At 46.5% G+C, this 22,954-nt stretch overlaps 1 protein-coding gene across 1 annotated transcript in view; it reads right to left on the bottom strand.

Annotated features, from left to right (window-relative positions):
- The window catches only part of LOC311234197 (calcium uniporter regulatory subunit MCUb, mitochondrial-like), a 55,799-nt gene that overhangs the window by 20,816 nt on the left and 12,029 nt on the right, over window positions 1–22,954 (bottom strand). The window contains exon 2 of the mRNA XM_084321320.1: window positions 6,076–6,145. Within this exon, the coding sequence (XP_084177446.1) occupies window positions 6,076–6,145 (70 nt within the window). The remainder of the gene's footprint in view (window positions 1–6,075; window positions 6,146–22,954) is intronic.

Below are 22,954 nucleotides of genomic sequence, written 5' to 3'. Positions count from 1 at the left end.
GGGGCCAAGGACAACCGACCGAGGACCAATTGAAGATCCCAAGTCGGAGCCAAGGAGCGTTGCACCGGCTTAACGCGTCGAGCGCCAAGCAGGAAACGCTTCACAAGAGGGTGGCTGAACAAGACATCCCCCTCAAATCCCTCATGATAGGAGGATATAGCTGCTGCATATACCCTCACTGTCGAAGCCGACAGACTATCAAGGAGAGACTGGAGATAACCCAGAACAGCATCCAGGGGGCAGGAGACTGGGTCCCAGCCCCCCCCCTTACACCATTCTTGGAACGCATGCCACCTGCCCGCGTAAACCGCGACAGTGGAGGGAGCATGCGCACACCGGATGGTATCAACCACTGCGGGATCCATCCTCTCCAGACTCACCCTCCCACCAGCCACACCACCAGGCGTTGACCCAACACCGGAGGCTGGACAAGCACTCCGTTGTGCTGCGAGAGGGCCGTCGCTGACCACGGAATGACCCAAGGAGGAGCGACCAGAAGCTGGATTAAGACCGGGAACCACACTGACGTGCCCCGGTCCGGCGCGACCAGGATCACCGTCCTGCGCTCCCTCCGTATCCGCTCCAACAGCTGACTCAACAGCTGTACAGGAGGGAAGGCGTACAGAAGACCGGGCGGCCACGGAAAGGTCGAGAAGGCATCCACCCCCAAGGGGGGATGATCCGCTCGACTGAGCGAGAACCACAAGGGGCACTTGTGAGAACGTCGGCACGCAAACAGATCTACCGAGGCCTCCCCGAACCGATCCCAGATCTGTCTGACTATGTCGGGGCGGAGTTCCCACTCGTCGCGACGAGGACCGCCCCGAGACATTATATCCGCCGCCACATTTTCCGTACCAGGAACGTGGAGCGCCCGCAGACTGCGCAGCCTGCGGGATGCCCATAGCAACAGTTCGCGCGCCACCCGGAGCAGGCGAGCGGAACGAGTCCCACCCTGCCTGTTGATATACGCCGCCGCCGTCACATTGTCCGTCCTGATCAAAACATGTTCGCCTACCACCAGGTGGCCGAGCCGTTTGAGGACCAGGAGGACCGCCTTCAACTCCAACACATTGATATGCAGGACAGCTGGGTCGGCATGACCCGTCCAGCTGCCCCCCACTGCGTGGGTCCGAAACGCCCCTCCCCAACCTGTGAGAGAGGCGTCGGTGAAAACCGTGACGTGGGAGCCACTGCTGCCCATGGGGACCCCAGCGGAGAGGATACCCAGCCTCCCCCAGTGGGCGAGATCCCCCCATATCGACAAAGGAACCGTCAACCGTCTCCCTTTGCCCCACACCGGATCTATTCTCAAAGAGAGAAACCACCTCTGTATCCGCCTCATAAAGAGGAGGCCAAGAGGAACCACCGTGTGGGCCGCCGACATAAGGCCCAGCAGACGCATCACCTGCAGCGCCGTAACCGTCCCTCCCAGACGGAAACCCCCGAGCGCGTGACGGAGATCCCCCCGACGCTGCTCCGAGAGGGTCGCAAGCATGGGCTTCGACCTCAATGTCAAGCCCAAGTACTCCACCTGTTGACTGGGAAGAGGGGTACTCTTCTTCCAATTCACAGCAAAACCCAGGCTGGTGAGGAATTCCACCACCAGTCGAGTATGAGACCTGGCAACCTCCTCTGAACGGCTGAGGAGCAGAATGTCGTCGAGATAGAACAGAACTCGTATCCCCCGACGACGTAAAGGCCCCAGAGCAGCCGCCACGCACTTGGTGAATGTGCGGGGAGCCAGAGAATAACCGAACGGCATTCTGTGGTACTCGTACGCTACGCCCTGAAACAGGAACCGTAGGAACTTCCTGTGAGGAGGGAAAATGGGTATGTGAAAATACGCATCCTTCAGGTCTATGGAGGTGAACCAGTCCCCCCTCCTGACAGCAAGCAGAAGGAGTCGGACGGTCAACATCCTGAATGGTCTCACTACAATCAACCGATTGAACATGGACAGATTCAGTATAGGTCTGACCCCCCCAGTTTTCTTGGGCACCAGAAAATAACGGGAGTAGACGCCTGACATTGCGTCCTCTCTCGGGACCACAACGACGGCCTGCTTCGCCAACAGAGATTGAATCTCGTCGGCCAGGGCTGTCACCGCGCCCGACCCTAACAATAGGGTCGGCACCAAACCTGAGAACGGAGGATGGGGCCGCGCAAACTGCAAAACCAGCCCCGCCTCTAACGTTCTCCTCATCCACCGATTCAAGGGACATTCCCGTCGCCATATGTGAATATAATCCCACAGCGCCCCCGCCGTCAACTGACGCTGGGCCGCAAGGAACAGCAGATAATTGGCCCGGTCCCCCCCGTCGTGCAAAGCACCCAAGGGGGGACCCCGACAGAAAGGGCCGGTTTGATACGGGAGGAGCGGTCATCAAACTTGTGGACACACACTCACCCCCTGAACACCCCTCCAGCACACGCTGAGGAGCCGTTCCGCAGCCAGACACGCAAGGCCTGAGGACCCCATGGGCTCCTACACGCCGAAGCCCTGCAGTGATATTGCTACCACTCAAATCACGCCAGCCTCTCCTTTGCAGACCACTGCCGGTTTGACGGGAGTGGGAGGCAACAGCGCGATACCCCGCCTGGCGAGGGCGAAGCCGGGGTAACCCCTGCTGAGCATTCAACAGAAGAGGCACCGAGTCCCCCTGCTGACCACTGGAGCTAGTGGCAGCTGCAACACCAGGTTCCACCCACCCACAACCTGCGGTGTAGGAACCACGCGACGACGGAACATTCTCACGGACAGACCCAGGCTCAGCCATCAACTGGGTGTCAGCCCCTGTCTCCATGAGAAGTGAAGAATGGGGCCGAATACGCTTCAAAGAAGGTTCGCGGCCCGCAGCCAAAGGAGAACGCTCAAAGCCCCGCTTCTGGGGATACCAGAGAGAGGACTGAACGGGGAGCGGGCTGCTCGCGGCAAAATGACGACGGGGTGGTTTACCAACCCCGAAATCACCCAAAATGGCCGATCCCTCGGCCGCCAAGACTGTCGGCCTTGCGAAACCCTGTCGATTCTCCAACCAGGGCACCACTGGCGGGGGAAACATGGCCGCCTGTCGAGGATCTCGCCACAGTCGTTGACGAGACCGTGCTCCCACCCCTGGCTGCACAGCGTGAGGCGGTGTAGGACCCGAATCAAAAACCGCCTGCGCCTCCACAGAACGCCCAAAAAGACTATCTGTGGAAAAAGGAGTCGTGAGGAGAGAAAACCTATCCTCTTCCCCAAGAGGAGACTGCTCCAACCAAAGATGCCTAACAACCAAAGTCGATAGCATCCGAATCCTCCCCGCAGTTATAGCTTGCGACTGAGTCAAGATCTCTATAACACCACAAACATGAATCACGTTCATAGTGTCGGTTGGACCCAAAGACCTACAACCCGACGCCATCTTGGATAGGAAAGTAGCCAGCTGAGCCACAACACTGGCCGCCGCTAAATGCCATCCTGCAGCAGTATACCACTCATTCGTCCATACTGCCACCCTCCGAGCCGACATGCTATCAAGCAACGGCCGGGCGGAACGTCGTTCATCCCCGCCTGGGCACAAAAAAGAAGCTACCTGGCTACTTAGCCAAGGTACCCCCGGGCTGCACCCCGTCGTCAGCCCCTTCACCCGCAAAAAAGGTAAATAGAGCTCAGCGAACCCCCCCACACCCACCACCGACTGACCTTCATCAATGAAGGTGGCAAGAGGAGGGAAAAGCGGAATCCCGCGGCGGGGATTATTAGACATTCCAGCGTCAACATCAGCGTTAGCAGAAGAAGCAGCAGTAGCATTAGCATTAGCAGTAGCAGTAGCATTAGCGTCAACAGCATGTTCCAGGATCGCCAAGACATCGCCCACTACAGTGGAACGATCGCCAAGCCGCCCCGGCCCTGGTGCCGAAACATACTCCACAGCACGACCAACACCGACATTGACGCCTACTGACACAGACCTCACCTTTGTACAAGCCGACCCGTTAGCCAAACCTTGTACGCTGCCCCTCGGTCCGTCGCCGTCAGCCGAGGAACCACCAGCATAGGTCTGCGTCGTCGAAACAAGCTCCGGAGAATCCAGGGAAACACAATCCTCCGGTAAGCCCTCAACATTATTAATCTTCCTTAATCTTTTCATTCCGCTAGCTCGTATGGTGCAAGCATCCAGTACGCTGGGACGAAAATAGAGGAAGGGTGTTTCATGACCAGAGTCATGGTTATATGGGTGGTACCACCATAAGGGGCGGGGCCCCATACAGGTGGGGTGCATGTGTTTTTTGTTCGTGGGAGATACATTAGGTATCACAGGAGATGGAAGTATCTCGTAAGGCTCAGAGCGGGACGCGATGCTATACGAAATATAACATACATACATCAGAATAGCATTGTTTTTCATGACCTGGAACCTGGCACTGGAAATGACCTGGCACAATGGATTGTGGGATTAAACGATTGTGTAGCATCCGCCCTCTCCGTATTTAAAATGTTTGTCATTTTAAGTATGCATACAAATGTCTTTCACATGCAGCATTTGCATACTAACTGATCACACACTGAAAATGGAGAATTTAGAAGCAGTAAATCTCTTTATTTGCCAAGTAGGCGTGTAGGCATGCATGAGCGGAAGTAGGAGTCACTGAGCTCATGTGTAGGAGTCTGGAATAGCCTGTGAAATTAACTTAAACTCCAGGATCTAGTCACTCTTAATGAATTTAAAGGCATAGTGAAAGTTATAGAAATGGACTCTATTGGTGTCTGTAATTGTTTTAAACCATCCTAACTCTTTAGGAGCAGTGAGAAGCAGCCACAGTCCAGCACCCAGGGACCAACTCCAGTTGTAATACCAGTACCTTGGTCCAGGCAGGAGTATGTACAGGTACTGTAGAATACAGGTATTTTATGGTGTGGGAGGAAACCAGAGAACCAGGAGGAAACCAGAGAACCAGGAGGAAACCAGAGAACCAGGAGGAAACTAGAGAACCAGAGGAAACCAGAGAACCAGGAGGAAACCAGAGAACCAGGAGGAAACCAGAGAACCAGGAGGAAACCAGAGAACCAGAGGAAACCAGAGAACCAGGAGGAAACCAGAGAACCAGGAGGAAACCAGAGAACCAGAGGAAACAAGAGAACCAGGAGGAAACAAGAGAACCAGAGGAAACCAGAGAACCTGGAGGAAACCAGAGAACCAAGAGGAAACCAGAGAACCAGGAGGAAACCAGAGAACCAGGAGGAAACCAGAGAACCAGAGGAAACAAGAGAACCAGGAGGAAACAAGAGAACCAGGAGGAAACAAGAGAACCAGGAGGAAACAAGAGAACCAGAGGAAACCAGAGAACCAGGAGGAAACCAGAGAACCAGGAGGAAACCAGAGAACCAGAGGAAACCAGAGAACCAGAGGAAACCAGAGAACCAGAGGAAACCAGAGAACCTGGAGGAAACTAGAGAACCAGAGGAAACCAGAGAACCAAGAGGAAACTAGAGAACCAGGAGGAAACTAGAGAACCAGGAGGAAACTAGAGAACCAGAGGAAACCAGAGAACCAGGAGGAAACTAGAGAACCTGGAGGAAACCAGAGAACCAGAGGAAACCAGAGAACCATGAGGAAACTAGAGAACCTGGAGGGAACTAGAGAACCAGAGGAAACCAGAGAACCAGAGGAAACCAGAGAACCAGAGGAAACCAGAGAACCAGGAGGAAACTAGAGAACCTGGAGGAAACCAGAGAACCAGAGGAAACCAGAGAACCAGGGGAAACCAGATAACCAGAGGAAACCATAGAACCAGAGGAAACCAGAGAACCAGGAGGAAACTATAGAACCAGAGGAAACCAGAGAACCCAGAGGAAACTAGAGAACCAGAGGAAACCAGAGAACCCAGAGGAAACTAGAGAACCAGAGGAAACTAGAGAACCAGGAGGAAACCCATGCAAACACGGAAGAGAACATGCAAAACTCTACACACATTGAAATTCTTCATCACTTTGAAAACCAATGGTCACAAAAACAAGTTTTAGAGTGGTGATAACGGCAGTAAGGGATAGCTTCTAGCTGTGAGCGTATTTTGTGTTAATATTCATACCTGTGGTAGGAGGCAGAGTGCTGTAACTGAAGACTGATGTAGGAGACCAGCCCACACACACTGAACTAGCCTGGGAGTAGATGAGACAGAGAGAGAGGGGGAGGGAGAGAGAGGGAGAGATATACAGAGAGAGAGAGGGAGAGAGAGAGAGAAAGAGAGAGAGAGAGATAGAGAGAGAGGGGGGAGAGAGAAAGACAGAGAGACAGAGAGAGGGGGGAGAGAGAGGGGGGGGCAGAAAGAGAGAGAGAGATACAGAGAGAGAGGGGGAGAGAGAGAGAGAGAGAGTCTTTGTCACATAAGGTACATTATATTGAAATGCTTGGTTCCGTATAACCCTCCTGAAATTGTGCTTCATACACTAAAAAGTTAAAGAACAAACACTATATATGCTAAATGCAAAAATTAGGTAGAAGAGGTAGTGCAAATATTTTAGATGAAATATGATGTAGTGTTAAAAAGTGTTTAAAGTGTCTAAAGTGAATGTTAATGTGAGTGTAAAGTGATAGGTATATTCAGTTCATTAAAGTCTAAAATGTTATATCCAGCTCCTCTCATGAGTGCATACAGTAGGTCTCTGGAATGTGCCAGTGGGTCGAGTGACCAAGTCAAACCAGGCACTTAGGAATAGAAATACATTGACCTGATGACCTGTGTGACCTAATGCATGGCTGTATCCGGGCACAGGCCAGTGAGAGGAGCAAACCAGATTCATCCTTAGACTACCATTATACGACCAAGCCTGTCTGATGCTCGCTAAATTTGGAACTTGCAAGAGTATAAAAGCCATGGTTGTGTCATCATTCTAGAGCCTTGCAGCCCCAATGGAGGGCTGTGGTCTCCAGGACTGTTCCTCATTCTCTGTGTGTTCCTGTCAATAAATACCATCGATTGACTTCACATTTGTTTCCTGAATCTCTGTCCAGCTGGCTCATCATATCAATCCAAAGAACTCAGAATCAAAAGTGAGTGTGTGCATGTGGATGTTGTGTGCAATGAGTGTAAAGCAAGCGTCCGGTCCTGCTGCTTTCCTGGTATTCACTTTCTTAAAGGTCCTCCTCACATCATACTCTGTTAACCTGAACACTGGCCTTGCCACATACCCCTGGAATCAGCCTGTTCAAACTGAAGCTCCACCTTATCCCTGTACCGCCCCTTTGCCTCTGTCACTGTTCTCCGTAGGTTGTAGCACACCACCTTGTGCTCGTCCATGTTGCCCGTCAAGAGCCCGGCGTTGTAGGCTGAGGTGCGTTCAGAGCAGCGCGGACCGATTTGTCTACCCAAGGTTTGAGGGGATTATTTCTTCTACCAGAGTACCAACAAAGTCTAGCACTATTTCAGTTAGGGATGCCCCGATCGATCGGCCACCGATCGTTATCGACCGATAATCAGTATAAATATGTGATCAGTGATCGGTGATAATGCTTTATTTTCGCCGATCGTCAAAACCGATAGAAAAACATGATCCAATTCTTAGCGGAGATCTCACAGTCACTGCTGACTTCTCTCTCAGACACAGAGCTGCTTGCAGCGTACGGCGCCTCCTCCTCCCCAGCCCCTCCCGCACTCATGTAAACAAGAGCCTCGCAGTCTGCTATAATAGTCTGGTGCATGATGCAACGTGAGCTAACGTTGGCTACCAGTACCTACCGAGCTAACGTTACTGTTTAAACTAAATGACCCATTGACTACATGAGGCATTGTCTAACGTTATCTAGCTGGCTAGCTACTGATAGCTGCTGATATCAACAAATGCTCCAGCAATAGTCGAGTGCATGATAAGTTACCTCCGTTGACTCGGTAGCTCACGTTAGCTCGTTGTCTTAACCAGGGGTTAGAAATTAAAAAAAAAATTCAAGGGCTTTTTTTGCCCCCCTTAATTGATTTTCGGGGGCTTTTTTTTGTATTTCGGGGGCACTGAATTTTTATGATAAACGGTAGGGGTGGGACGGTTCACAAAATGGGACGGTTTGGTTCGTATCACGATTTTGGGGTCACGGTTTTCAGTTCGATATATGTTAATTTTTATTAAAAAAAAAATTAAGACTCAAATCTAAACATGCTTCTCATTTATTAAAAATAAAATAAAAGGTTTACAGTGTTTACAGCCTTAAATAATGTTTGGCACACAAAGACCGAACTGACTGAAAAATATAGGCTACATTTGTCAAAGTATTAACTTAGTGCAAACAAACAATATGCTCAGCCAGCACTAGACTTTCCTTTCTTTAATATAAACACACAAAAACAATGTCAACCATGTTTAAATTCCCTGATTGTCAGTTCTTAATGGAAAGATTCGTTTTCTGCTTGAAATTATTATGTTTCTGTCTACATTTATTTAGACTAACATTATTTAAATATTGAGTGCAACTGTGGTGGATTACGTAATTCGGTGAGTTGGAACTATCTATGGGTTGGCGCCGGGTCCCCACGGACATTTTAGCGTCACGGACCACCAGACGTTCAGAACATCAACATGCAGTGGAAAAGCGGCAATAGTCCCGGTTGGAGTTAGTAAAACACAGTTGTATGTTAGCCTTCTTGGATGTTGAATAAACGCCTATCATTGTCTTTAAACACCCCGCCTCTCATTTCCTCCTCTGCTACAGTAGCTAGTAGCTACGGTGACATTTCATTGACTACAGTATTAGCTTGCGGGCTGCGTCGGGCTACCATAGTTAAAACGTGCGTTGTGTTTACAAACTCCTAACGCTATGGCAAGATGTGTGTAGGCCTATGTAATGTTAATGGCTATGTTTTTAAAGTCGTAATGAAGATTGATTTATATTGTGCGTGCCATTTTTACACAAACTGACTAGCACCTGGCAGCTGGCTGCTGCTGCCTGCAGCCAGTGCAGAACACCGGCTCCGCCAAATGAATTTTTTTTTATTTGCGCGTCATCTGAACCGTACTCCCACAGACGCTCCATTACCGGATAAATATATATAATTAGTAAACTGTCGGGGGCATTAAGTGCCCCCCTTAACTGATTTTCGAGGGCATTTTGTCCATTTTCAAGGGCATTATGCCCCAAGCCCCCGTTAATTTCGAACCCTGGTCTTAACGTTATCTAGCCGGCTAGCAGTAGCTACAGATAGCTCCTGATATCAATGTCTTATAACATTGATTCGATGCGTATTCGAGCTGAGGGCTTGCTGAATGTGATTTATACCAATACTAGGGTCCAGCTGCAGCGCCGGAGAATCCTGGCCGTAGCTGGAGGCTACTCGAGTACACACAGACAGTGGAGTTGTTTGCAGATAGCGAGCATTTTGACTTGTTGCGTGGTGGCGATGTCTCGCAGATAATACAAGTACAAGTCTAATTATATAATATATATATTTTATAAAAAAAAATTAATAATTTATATAAAATAATTTTAAATTCATTTTTTTTAAATCAAAAACGATCGGTATCGGATCGGTATCGGCCGATATGGCTCAAGACGATCGGTGATCAGTATCGGTGGCAAAAAAACGTGATCGGGGCGCCTATAGCTTATTAACAGCGGAAGAGTGCTGCCGAGTGCTTCCGCGTTTTCCTTGATTGGCTGCGACACGCCCCGCGGCAGCCGCAGAGCTTGCGGCATTATGTAGCCGTAATCCCTGATGTTTTTCATTCGACGCTTAGCTCAACTGGCAGCGCTGCCGTGCTGTGGATCGTGGGGTCCGTTGGTGACAAGTTCGATTCCCTTCAATTTTTTTTTTATTTTTATTTTTTTAACGTGCATTCTTTCGCCGGTTAAGTTTAGGCATGTTAACTTTAAGCATTGTTTCGAAGTTGGTTATGGTTAAGGTTAGGCATTGTTTCGGAGTTGGTTAAGGTTAGAAGGGTTAAGTTTAGGTGCTGTTAAGGAGCTGGTTAAGGTTAGGGTTTGTCTTAGAGAATGGCAATAGACAGCCTATTTCCGCGCTGCAGCGCGAGGCAATAGACAGCCTATTTCCGCGCTGCAGCTCTCTCGCGCTGCCGCGGTCACATGGGCGTCATGGCCAATCAGAGAAAACGTGGAAGCACGCGACGCACTCTTCCGCTGTTAATAAGCTGCACGCGATCGGGGCATCCCTAGTTTCAGTGTAATCATTTATGTTGTCTGTGCTCTCACGAAACACGCTCCAGTCTGTGCAATCGAGTGCATCTTGGAGCGTGTTTTCAGAGTTCACAGACCATCGCTTCACTCACTCACGCAGGGGAGGAAATTAGGCCACTTTACTCGCCAAATGCGAGTATTTTTTACGTTTGGCGAGTGATTCATGAAGACCACTCGCCAGTCTGGCGAGTTGACAGTGCCACGAGAGCACTGCACAAGACCCGCGGACATATATAATGTTTAATAAAAGTTCCCGCACAGGGCACAAAATTAACTTTTTGACTCACCGGCCAGTGGCGGGTAGATGGGAAAATTCTACCCGCCAAGCATATTTCTTACCGGCCAAAAAATATACGCATTTTTGTGTCACATATATACATTTTTTTCCAGTACATTTCAAATGGATAAGCTATTACGTTGAAGAATAGACACTTAAAGAGGCCAGAGTTAAATTTGTACTCTCTCTCTCTCTCTCTCTCTCTGAAGTGACTTCTCGCTATCTGCAAACAGCTCCACTGTCTGTGTGTATACTTAGTAGTGTTGTCAAAAATATCGAAAAATCGATACATATCGATTCTGAATATTTAAAACGGTTTCGATACTCATTTCGCGAAATATCGATACTTTCTGCAGTATCGATACCAGCTGGCTTGCTCGCAGTGTTCTACCGGAAGTTGTTGACACGCTGTTCAGAGCACGCTTGCCCCTCCGCCTCCTCCAGCCCTCCCCCTCACAGAGCCGTCTTCAGTTTGTAAACAAACATTTTAGCTGAAGATGGCAAATGCAGAGGCAGCAGAGCCTCCACAACTTGTCCTTAAAGATAAAGAAAACAGCAGAAGTTCTGTTTGGAGGTACTTCGGGTTTGAAGTAAACAACGAAGGACAAGCTCAAGATGCCCATTTGCAAGCGGTGTTACAGAGCAGTGCCAACGAAAGGTGCAAACACCACAAATATGGCAAAACACCTGAAGGACCGGCACGCGGATCTCCCTAAAGAAATGAAATAGGTTCGTGACAGCTGCTCTTTCAACGTTACTGTGACTGAAGCATTAAACCATTAACTCTAGTTTAATACATGATACGTTGTCTACTGATGGCGCATAATATCAACAGCTGATTCGTTGTGTTAGTAACGTTAACAGCTATTAGCTAACGTTAGCTACTGCTAGTCGTTCCTCCGTTAGCTTATGCTAGCTAGCCGGCCACCTTTATAATTCACAATATAATTACTGCATGGAAACGGAGTAACGTTAACGTTTAAACGTTATGTCGAGGTCATACAATACTACACTCGACATGAGGTTAATGTTACCCCGTTTCCATGAGCATAGCTCCGGAGAAATCTCTCTCTCTCTCTCTCTCTCTCTCTCTCTCTCTCTCTCTCTCTCTCTCTCTCTCGAAAATTGTTGTAGTCATATATTTTAGTCTTATTAACTAAAATATTTTAACCAAATAAAAAGCAGCAGCACTATTGCATAACTGAGTCATGTTTGCTATGTATTTCTTTCTTTAGAGAGAAACAAAGGGTTTTAAAAGTGTTATATTTATCTTCTCTTATAGTACCAGAGAGAAGCTGAGGAGAATCAACCAGCAACAAAAGCTAAAAAAAATAAAAAAAAATAAAAAAATGTATTTTATTTTTTTATTATTTTTTATACATAACATCAAATTAGACACACAAGCATTAACAGTAAACATCCAATGAAATCACCATTTGAATCATTATAAATGTAGTATACGAGATATATACCTAATACTTGCTATCTAATACCCTACATAGGGCTGGGCGATAAAACGATAACGATAATCATTGCGATAAATTATTTCCTCGAAATAAACATGAAACGTGGTCGCAAAGTTTCGATATATCGATTTTCCAAGCTTGGACCAAACAGTGTTCCATTCTTTTTTTTTTTTTCACTTTTTCTCCCTTTTTTTTCTATATTTTCTCCCATCCCAATTTCGTATCATCCAATTCAAACCTCCCCTGTCACGGACGCTGTTTCTTGCCTCCCACAAGCCGGCTGCAATGTGGACTAAGTCATACATAGCACAAGTCCCCTCCGGTACTTGAGGTAACAGCAGTCGCATCTTTTCACCTGCGCAGCTCGATCTCTCAGTGGCGAGGAGTAACGCGTGGGAGGCTCACGCTGCCCCCGACACTTCCTGATTCTACTGCGCAGGCGCACCAACCGACCTGTAGGAGTCGCTGTCCACAACGCCCGATCCCCACCCATCAGTTTCCCACCCCCTAATACGGCCAATGTGTATTAGTACGGACGACCAGCTAAACTGAAAGCAAATGTGGAGCGCTGGGCTCGAACTGACGAGCCCACCGTCTCCAGCATTTCGTGGCGAGCGCCTTGCCCACTACGCCACGTAGCCGCCCAACAGTGTTCCATTCTATGCATATGATCCAGTGGCGGTAGGTTTCCCCCTGGTGGAATATAATAATCTATGCACTGGGCCGTGTGTGTACTGCGTAGAAGAAGGTGCGCGGACTGATGACGAGTTTGACGACATCAACTCGAGACTAGACATTCAGTTTTGGTGGTTTGAAAATAATCACGCGGCATAATCACAAGGAAGAAACATTCATTTCAGACTGTGTTGGATATAACAAAATGGATTTATATGGATTATGGACTTGGACACATTCATGGAGAATTCAAGCCGAGACCACAACGCTTCTCAAAGGGTTGGCTCGCTCGACACGCGACGGCTCCAACTCGTCTCGTAGTGACGGCTTCGTTCTACCGCATCAAAAAAGTGAGTCTATTAATAGCCCGTTGCGCCGGGCATAAGAAGTTAATTAAACTTGACAGAAATGTATATCGACGATAATTATCGATATCGAGTTATATGAAAATTATTTTATTATTTTATCACGATAAAGTTTTTGGCCATATCGCCCAGCCCTAACCCTACATACATATGCTCTTGCTCGCTCACCCCCCCCCGGACACCCACTTGGATAATCCATCCATTTTCATTCGTTTCTAACCAGGCACTACAATTCATATGCTAGCTTTTATTATTATTTTAATTTTTTATTTTTTTGGTATCGAAATGGTATCGAAATATCTGTACTTTTCAAGGTATCGTATCGAAGTCTAAATTCCAGTATCGTGACAACACTAATACTTAGTAGCCTCCAGATGCAGCCAGGATTCTCCGGCGCTGCAGCTGGACCCTATTGGTCAAATCACATTCAGCATGCCCTCAGCTCGAATATGCATCGAATCAATGTTATAAGACATTGATATCAGGAGCTATCTGTAGCTACTGCTAGCCGGCTAGATAACGTTAAGACAACGCCTCAGTGAACTATTTAGTTAGTCTGTGTCTGTGTCTGTCGATTATTTTTTCGATTAGTCGACTAATCGAGAAAATATTATATTAAAAAAATATATATTTTTTTTTATATTTTTTTCACTACCTATCTTTGTGAAAGTGGCTTCTCAGCTCTGGTCCAGCTGAAGACAGAGCAGAGGAACAGACTGGACATTGAGCATGACCTCAGAGTTGCTTTGTCTACCATCACCCCAGACTTTGAGACCAAACAACATCCCCAGTTATCCCATTAGTTCCCCCAAACTTACTGTCGGTCTGTTATGTTAAGCTAAGAAGTCTTCAGCTGGACCAGAGCTGAGAAGCCACTTTCACAAAGATAGGTAGTGCAAAAAAAATATATAATAATAATAATAATAATAATAATAATAATAATAATAATAATAATAATAATAATAATAATAATAATAATAATAATAATAATAACAATAACAATAATAATAATAATAATAATAATAATAATAATAATAAAATAATAATAATAATAATAATAATAATAATAATAATAATAATAATAATAATAATAATAATAATAATAAAAAAAATTTAAATGACTAATCGACGCAACAATTCCTCGTCAACGATTTTTTTATAATCGACATCGTCGATTATGTCGACTAATCGTTGCAGCCCTACTCTGAAGCCACTCTATCTAACGTCTACACACGCTGAGCTGCGCTGTTGTTGTTGCTGCAGCCGGGCGGATATGCTCACAAGGGGATTTTCAAAATAAGAGTATCATATGAACCGAACGTTGCTAACTGCCGGAGGCGTGATTACCAAACCAAGCCGCATTTCTCGGAGACGCTCTCTGATTGGCCGACGCCTGTTTCTACACTGGTTAAGCTTAGGCACTCTTCGAAGTTGGTTAAGGTTAGAGTTTGTCTTAGAGCGTGACGGCAAGTTCTTTCGACGGTTAAGCTTAGGCACTCTTTCGAAGTTGGTTAAGGTTAGAGTTTGTCTTAGAGCATGGCGATAGAACGCCAGGTAGTTTGCAGGCTGTTTGGCGTGGATTTGGGCAAAGACACAGCTTGTCACGGATTGGTTAAACGCGTCAGTGGCCAATCAGAGAGCGTCAGTCAGTGCCAATCAGAGAGCGTCTCCGAGAAAAGCGGCGTGGTTTTGTAAGCACGTCTGCCGGAGCCATCGATATTATGACTGGAGCTGCGCTTGGGGCGGAAATTAGACCCACACAGGATTTTCAAAATAAGAGTATCGATATGAACTACACGCCAGGTGGCGGGCAGACCTCTCAGTGTCACTCGCCAAACCTAAAATATGCCCGCCATTGGCGGGTGGCGGGCTCTAATTTCGTGCCGCAGTACTGGCCAACCCGCGGACATATATAATGTTTAATAAAAGTTCCCGCAGTACTGGCCAACCCGCGGAAATATAGAATGTTGAATAAAAGTCCTGCGGTACTAGCCATCAGTCAAGGAAGCACTCGCAAACAGATAACGTTAAACACAGCAGAAGATGGAAAACAGACAGACTGACCAATGGGGAACTGCATCCAACCCCAGTACAACCCTCGAGTCTAAGGCAAGGACACATTTAAATCACAGAGGTGTATGTTAGTCTATTGGAACTGTACAGTAGTTAGCTTCTAGTTAGCATTTTAGCTATAGAGCTGCTTGCTAGCTAACGTTAGCCCCGTGTGCGCATGTGCTCAAAGCAGCCAGCCCCATGTTAGCTAGGTGTATCTGTTATAGGCTTGGGCGGTATGACGGTATTACGGTATACCAGGGTATTTAGAAATCCCGACGGTATTGAAAACCAATACCGTCAAAATCACAAGATCTGTTTCAGTTTATATTACAGTGAAACGGAGTTTTAACAGTGGTTGGTTGTAGTGCACTGCACACACGCGCCAGCAGAGGGCGAGACCAGTCCTCACTACTAGTGGAGCAAGCCGCAGAGCTGGTTGTGGCTTGCACATCGCAGTCACGAAAGGGGCTAGCTCAACCAGTGCACAACAACACACCAACCCAACTGACGTTACCACAACACTTGACGGTACTTCACAGCACTGTCGTAAGGCCACCGTGCCGTCTTAAAGGCACAGTGAACACTCGGATGTAGGGCTGCAACGATTAGTCGACATAATCGACGATGTCGATTATGAAAAATCGTCGACGAGATATTGTTGCGTCGATTAGTCATTAAAAACAATAACAATAACAATTAATAATAAGTAACTGCAATGCGCAAATGTTCATTTGTAACTGCAATGCACTACAGGAACTGCTGGGGGCAGTATAGTTTCCATTGTCTGACTGCAGTGCATTCTGGTACTTAACGGCGCAGCCTGCAGGTAAGAACTTCACTTCAGAAGAAAGAATGAACGATGGCGGAAGGGAGAGAGAAAGACAGAGGAGATGAGATGGCGGAAGGGAGAGAGAAAGACGGAGGAGATGAATTAAAAAAAGCGAGACCGAGGGCATCAAAGGTGTGGGAATTCTTTACAGATGACAAACCGAAGAAAACTGTTAAATGCCGATTATGCAAGGTGGAATTGGCATTTCACAGCAGCACCACGGCGATGCACGAACAGGGAGCGAAATTAACTTTTTGACTCACCGGCCAGTGGCTGGTAGATGAGAAAAATCTATCCGCCAAGCATATTTCTTACCAGCCAATTTTTTTAATTTTTTTATTTTTTTTATAAAATATATATATTATATAATCATACTTGTAGTTGTATTATCTGCGAGACATCGCCACCACGCAACAAGTCAAAATGCTCGCTATCTGCAAACGTTCACTGTCTGTGTGTATACTCGAGTAGCCTCCAGCTCCAGCAAGGATTCTCCGGCGCTGCAGCTGGACCCTATACTGTAGCCTCCAGCTCCAGCAAGGATTCTCCAGCGCTGCAGCTGGACCCTACTGGAGCTAACGTGTACTAGGTAGCTACCTATCCAACGGAGGTATTATGCACTACTAGACTTGCTGGAGCATTTGTTGATATCGGGAGCTATCAGTAGCTAGCCGGCTAGATAACGGACAATGCCTCAGTATTAAACTAAAAGTGAATAGTTGACTGGGTCATTTTGTAACGGTAGCTAACGTTAGACTCTAGCCTCTCTGTTTACATGGGGTTGGGAGGGGCTGGAGGAGGGAGGAGCAGCGCGTTGCATGTCTGTGTGCTTGACAGCGAGTGAGAACTCCGCTAAGAATTGGATCATGTTATTCGATCGGTTTTCACATGACTGTTTCGTTGCCCGCCACATGGCGGACAGACCTCTCAGTCCCACCCGCCAAACGTAAAATCTGCCCGCCAATGGCGCTTGGCGGGCTTTAATTTCGCTCCCTGTGCACGAACATCTAAAACGAAAGCACCCCGGAGCCACGGTGACGTCGTCGGAACATGGGTAAGTTCTAGAGTAGTTAGCCATAGTATTGTATTTTTTACGTTGGAAAACAGAACGTCTCATGGATATGGATATAATGCTTGCTATGCGAACTCTATTGCTGAGGCTTATAGAGGCTGCGCTGCTGCTGTATGTTGTAAGTAACGTTAAACAGCGCCATGCTTAGTAGTTAGTACAGGTGAGGTTACAGCGTTGCTGGCGCTGCTTCACTTTTAGTTTAGTTTGTTATGCCGACCAACCGGATACGGAAATACCTCACGTATATATCTGTAGTCACTCTGTCTGTAGTCCACAAAATAATATCCCTTAAGCGATAACTCCCTCTAGTGGGAAAACATAGATATTGCATCTCAATATTATTAATTCTAGCCTAGGTATATATAAGGCTGGCTGACTATAATTAATAAAAATAAACTGATAGTCTGATACTATAGCCTACAAATTCTGATGATAATTAATACAGCTTTCTGTTTTTTTTGTTCTCTTTCTATTGTAGGGCAAAGCAAACACGTGTGGATGAGTTTGTCCTGAAGAGAGGCTCATGCACCCCTCAAATGGCTGGAGTCTTCACAGAGAGCATCCTCACCATGCTTGTTAAAGACATGAGACCATTATCGATGGTTGAAGATGAGGGCTTTAAGCAGATGGTCACCACATTCCATTCAGGTTACACCTTACCTTCCAGAACTCATTTTACAAAGCTCATGGAGAGAAAGTATGAAGATACTTTTGCTAAGGTTAAAATTGCTCTTAAAGCAAACAAGAACAAGATTGCCCTGACAACTGATGCCTGGACCAGTGTTGCGACAGAGGCATATCTTGGCATCACCTGTCACTTTATAAGTGATGACTGGAAGCTCAATAGCTTCTGCCTCACAACCATGCCACTCGAAGAACGGCACACTGGGACCAACATTGCTACATGGATTGAGCAGGCTGTGGAAAGGTTTGAGATCCCTCCAAGCAAGCTTGTGGCGGTTGTTCATGACAATGGCGCCAATGTCCTGCTGGCTGCTGGCATCTTGGAGAAAAAACATGGATGGGTGTCCATCTGCTGCGCAGGCCACACATTACAGTTGGTGATCAATCATGCACTGAAACAGCCTCTGATTAGTAAAGCACTAGGAGCAGCGAGGTGTCTCGTCGAGCACTTTAAAAGGAGTGAACTGGCTTCAAGCAAGCTGAAAATAAAGCAGAAACAGATGGGCACCCCGGAACACAAACTTATCCAAGATGTCTCTACCAGGTGGAACAGCACCTATTACATGGTGACTCGCCTGCTGGAACAGAGATGGCCACTGACTGCGACTCTGTCTGACCCGGCAGTAACACAGAGAGGGAAACAATACCTGGACCTCAAGCCTGAGCAGTGGACCCTGCTAGATGAACTGGCCAAAGCTCTCCAAGCTTTTGAATGTGCCACTGTCTACCTGAGTGGTGAAAACTATGTGACCGTCTCCGCCCTGCCTCCTCTAGTCAGAGGGCTTCTGAAGTCCACCCACACTGCCTATGATACAGCTCCTGTGCAGGCCTTCCAGGCGGCTGCTTCAGTGGCGACCACTACACGCTGGTCAACAGAGCTTGCCATCAAAGATGATGACCCAAGCAAAACGATCATTGCATCTGCACTAGACCCACGATTCCGAAAACTAAAATTCCTGACACCAGAGGAGAGGTTCACTGTTCAGAATAAATTACAAGCTCTGGTCCTACAGTCCACTAGGAATGAAGAAGCTGTTGTTCAACTTGACATTAATGACAATTATGCCACAGCCTCAGCTGAGACAACTAGGTCTGTTTCAGCTCTCGATTCACTGCTTGGAAGTGAGTCAACAGACAGTGACACTGAGAGCAATGATCAGGATGCACGCACACAAGCGATCATTAACGAAGTGCTGATGTACTTCGGAGAGCAGCCCATCTCAAAGACAGAAAATCCCCTGTCTTGGTGGAAGTTGAATGAGGCAAAGTACCCAACCCTTGCATCACAAGCCAAGTCATACTTGTGCATTCCAGTTACTTCCACTCCCTCTGAGCGTCTCTTCTCAGCAGCTGGGAACATCGCCTCAAAGAAGCGGGCCAGCCTCACTCCAGAGCATGTCGATATGCTCACGTTCCTGCACTGCAATTTAAAGAAATTGTAAATGGTGTACTGTGTTCCCCTGCAGGAGATGATGATGATCAGACAGACACACACAATACATTATAATTACACACACACACGCACTCCTCTCACTCACAGTGATCAGAGTAAGACACACACACATTGGACACATACACACTCCTCTCACTCACACACAGCGATCAGAGTAAGACACGTACTAACACCACCACCAATACCACCACTACTAACACCACCACCACTACTAACACCACACCACCACCACTACTAACACCACCACCACCACTACTAACACCACCAATACCACCACTACTAACACCACCACCACTACTAACACCACCACTACTAACACCACCAATACCACCACTACTAACACCACCACCACCACCACTACTAACACCACCACCACTACTAACACCACCACTACTAACACCACCAATACCACCACTACTAACACCACCACTACTAACACCACCACCACTACTAACACCACCACCACTACTAACACCACCACTACTAACACCACCACTACTAACACCACCACCACTACTAACACCACCACCACTACTAACACCACCACCACCACTACTAACACCACCAATACCACCACTACTAACTCCACCAATACCACCACCACTACTAACATACACCACCAATACCACCACTGTCTGTCACACACATACACACACACAGACTCCTCTCACACACAGCAAACAAAAGACCTAGAAGTCTGTCTGATCTGACTCATGTCATCCCCCTCTCCCCCTACAGCTGTTCCACGACGTCAGTACGTCACCCTTCTCTCCTGGTCCTGGACCAAGTTACAGCCCCATCAGCCATGGTGCTGGGAGCAGATGCTGCTGCTAGTTATTTCTTTTTTTAATATTATTATTTTAGTAGTTATTTAAAGTACAGAGCATGTCGATATGCTCGCACTCACTGCAATTTAAAGAAATTGGTGTACTGTGTTCCCCTGCAGGAGATGATGATCATCAGACAGACAGACACACAATACATTACACAGTTACACACGCACTCCTCTCACTCACACACAGCGATCAGAGTAAGACACACACACATACTCCTCTCACTCACACACAGCGATCAGAGTAAGACACACACACATACTCCTCTCACTCACACACAGCGATCAGAGTAAGACACACACACATACTCCTCTCACTCACACACAGCGATCAGAGTAAGACACACACATACACAAATTACACAGTACAGTACACACACTCCTCTCACTCTCACACAGCGATCAGAGTAAGACACACACACATACACAATTACACACACACACGGACTCCTCTCACACCCAGCAAACAAAAGACCTAGAAGTCTGTCTGATCTGACTCATCCGCGTCTCCCCCTACAGCTGTTCCACGACGTCAGTACTCAGTAGTGTACGTCACCCTCCCCTCCTGGTCCTGGACCAAGTTACAGCCCCATCAGCCGTGGTGCTGGGGGCAGATGCTGCTGCTAGTTATTTCTTTTTTCTTATTATTATTTTAGTTATTTAAACTTAAAGTACAGTGCACTACACTTCCAATTTTGTATTATTTAATTTATTTATCTTAAGTTGTTATGAGTGATTGCACTTGACTCAATGCACTGACTGACTGTATTGTTCTTGACTTCAACATTTCAAATACATTTCATTTAAAGTTGCAAGATCCAAATTCAAATGTTTCATGAGTCATTATTTTAATTTGCTATGGGATCATCATGTTATGATGTTGTTGTTGTTTGGTCCTGACAAGAGTCTCAAAGTCTGGGGTGATGGTAGACAAGCAACTCTGAGGTCATGCTCAATGTCCAATCTGTTCCTCTGCTCTGTCTTCAGCTGGACCAGAGCTGAGAAGCCACTTTCACAAAGATAGGTAGTTAAAAAAATAAAAATAAAAATAATAATAATATCCCCTTTTTTTTTGTTGTTGTTGTTGTTTACATTGGTTTTCGATTAGTCGACTAATCGAAAAAATAATCGGCAGATTAGTCGACTACCAAAATAGTCATTAGTTGCAGCCCTACTCGGATGCATACACAACATTGACGCGGCTTGACAACCGAGGTTGAAGTTCAAAGTTAACTTGATTGATTGATTGAAAACTTTATTAACAGATTGCAGAATGGGTACAATACAGTACGGCTCAATACACACAATTGTTAAGGGGATGCAGACCAGAGAAAGACATCAGGGTCCCCCATTTTCAATTCATCATAACATATGACATACACGACATACAGATAGACAGTACTGCTACATCTATACATTTCACATCTATCTATACACTTCACAACATACTTCAGTTTTTTTCTTTCACTGCCCAACCCAGTCCAACCCAGCATCTTTCACTGCCCAGTTCAGCCCAACCCAGTCCAGAATAGATCCCTCTTTCATGTTAATATGTTTTATGCTAATATTGTGAAGAGTAGAGACACTGTTATTAATCTTTTATGCTAATAAATATTTTAAAGAGTAGAGACACGGTGTGATTATTACTATGATTTAAAATCAATTTAGACGAAGACATACAAAGAAGTAATTATCACAATTAGCCTTTTTTTTGGCTGGTAAAAAATCTGTTTGGCTGGTAAAAAAAATCAGATACTCGCCAGTTGGCTGGTAAGTCAAAAAGTGAGTTTCCTTCCCTGCCTCACGTTTCCGTGGGGGCTCTCTTAAGACTTTGTTGATACTTTGGCATGAGAAAAATGGCATTGTGGTCACATTTGCCGAATGGACTAAACGCCTGTGACTTGTACCCGTCCTCGAATTGCAAGTATAGTGATCTAATATACCCTCGCCTCTGGTGGGACAAGTCACATGCTGGTAGACATTTGGTAGAGAGGGGGAGAGAGACAGAGAGAGAGGGAGAGAGAGAGACAGAGAGATAGACAGAGAGAGAGAGAAAGAAACAGAGACACAGAGAGAGAAAGAGACAGTGAGAGAAAGAGACAGAGAGAGAAAGATAGACAGAGAGATAGATAGAGAGAGAGAGAAAGCACATTGCATTGATTAACTATATTTAAAACATTCACAAGCTGTCTGTAATACATTGTATGTCTACACTTGGGCATGCAATGCATGTATGTTGCAAGTGTGTGTGTGCTTCTTTCAAGTCTGTTATTAAATGGGTGTAGAACTGGGTGAATGCCTGAACAAAGAGAGACAGAGAGGGGGGGGCAAACATGCTCACAGCTGCATGCTATAACAGCTCCTTGGAACTCTCTCTTTAAATGGCAGTACATTTGTGTACTGTAGGCAGGGAGCGAAATTAACTTTTTGACTCACCGGCCAGTGGCGGGTAGATGGGAAGATCTACCCGCCAAGCATATTTCTTACCTGCCAACTTTTTTTTGATAAAAAAGAAATTATTATTATTTTATATAAAAAATTTTTTTTAATAAAATATATATATTATATAATCATACTTGTGATTGTGTTATCTGCGAGACATCGCCACCTCGCTGTCTGCAAACAGCTCCACTGTCTGTGTGTATACTCGAGTGGCCTCCAGCTCCAGCAAGGATTCTCCGGTGCTGCAGCTGGACCCTAAACGCTACATTCAGCATGCAAAAGGATTCTCCTGAGCTACAGCTGGACCCTATTCATGCGATGTAAGCCAGGGACTCGAATACGCATGTTGTTGTAGGACATTGATGTCAGGAGCTTTCTGTAGCTACTGCTGGATGGCGTTGGGACAACGCCTCAGTGAACTATTTAGTTTACTGCGACATTTCGTAGTGACTAGTGAGCTACCTAGCCAACGGAGGTATTATGCACTGGACTATTGCTGGAGCATTTGTTGATGTCAGGAGCTATCAGTAGCTAGCCGGCTGGATAACGTTACACAATGCCTCATGTATTAAAGGACTATTGCTGGAGCATTTGTTGATGTCGGGAGCTATCAGTAGCTAGCCGGCTGGATAACGTTACAC

This window comes from Notolepis coatsorum (genome assembly GCF_963971535.1).
Source record: "Notolepis coatsorum genome assembly, chromosome: 1".
Lineage (NCBI taxonomy): Eukaryota > Metazoa > Chordata > Actinopteri > Aulopiformes > Paralepididae > Notolepis > Notolepis coatsorum.
This window is presented reverse-complemented; position numbering and strand designations above follow the sequence as displayed.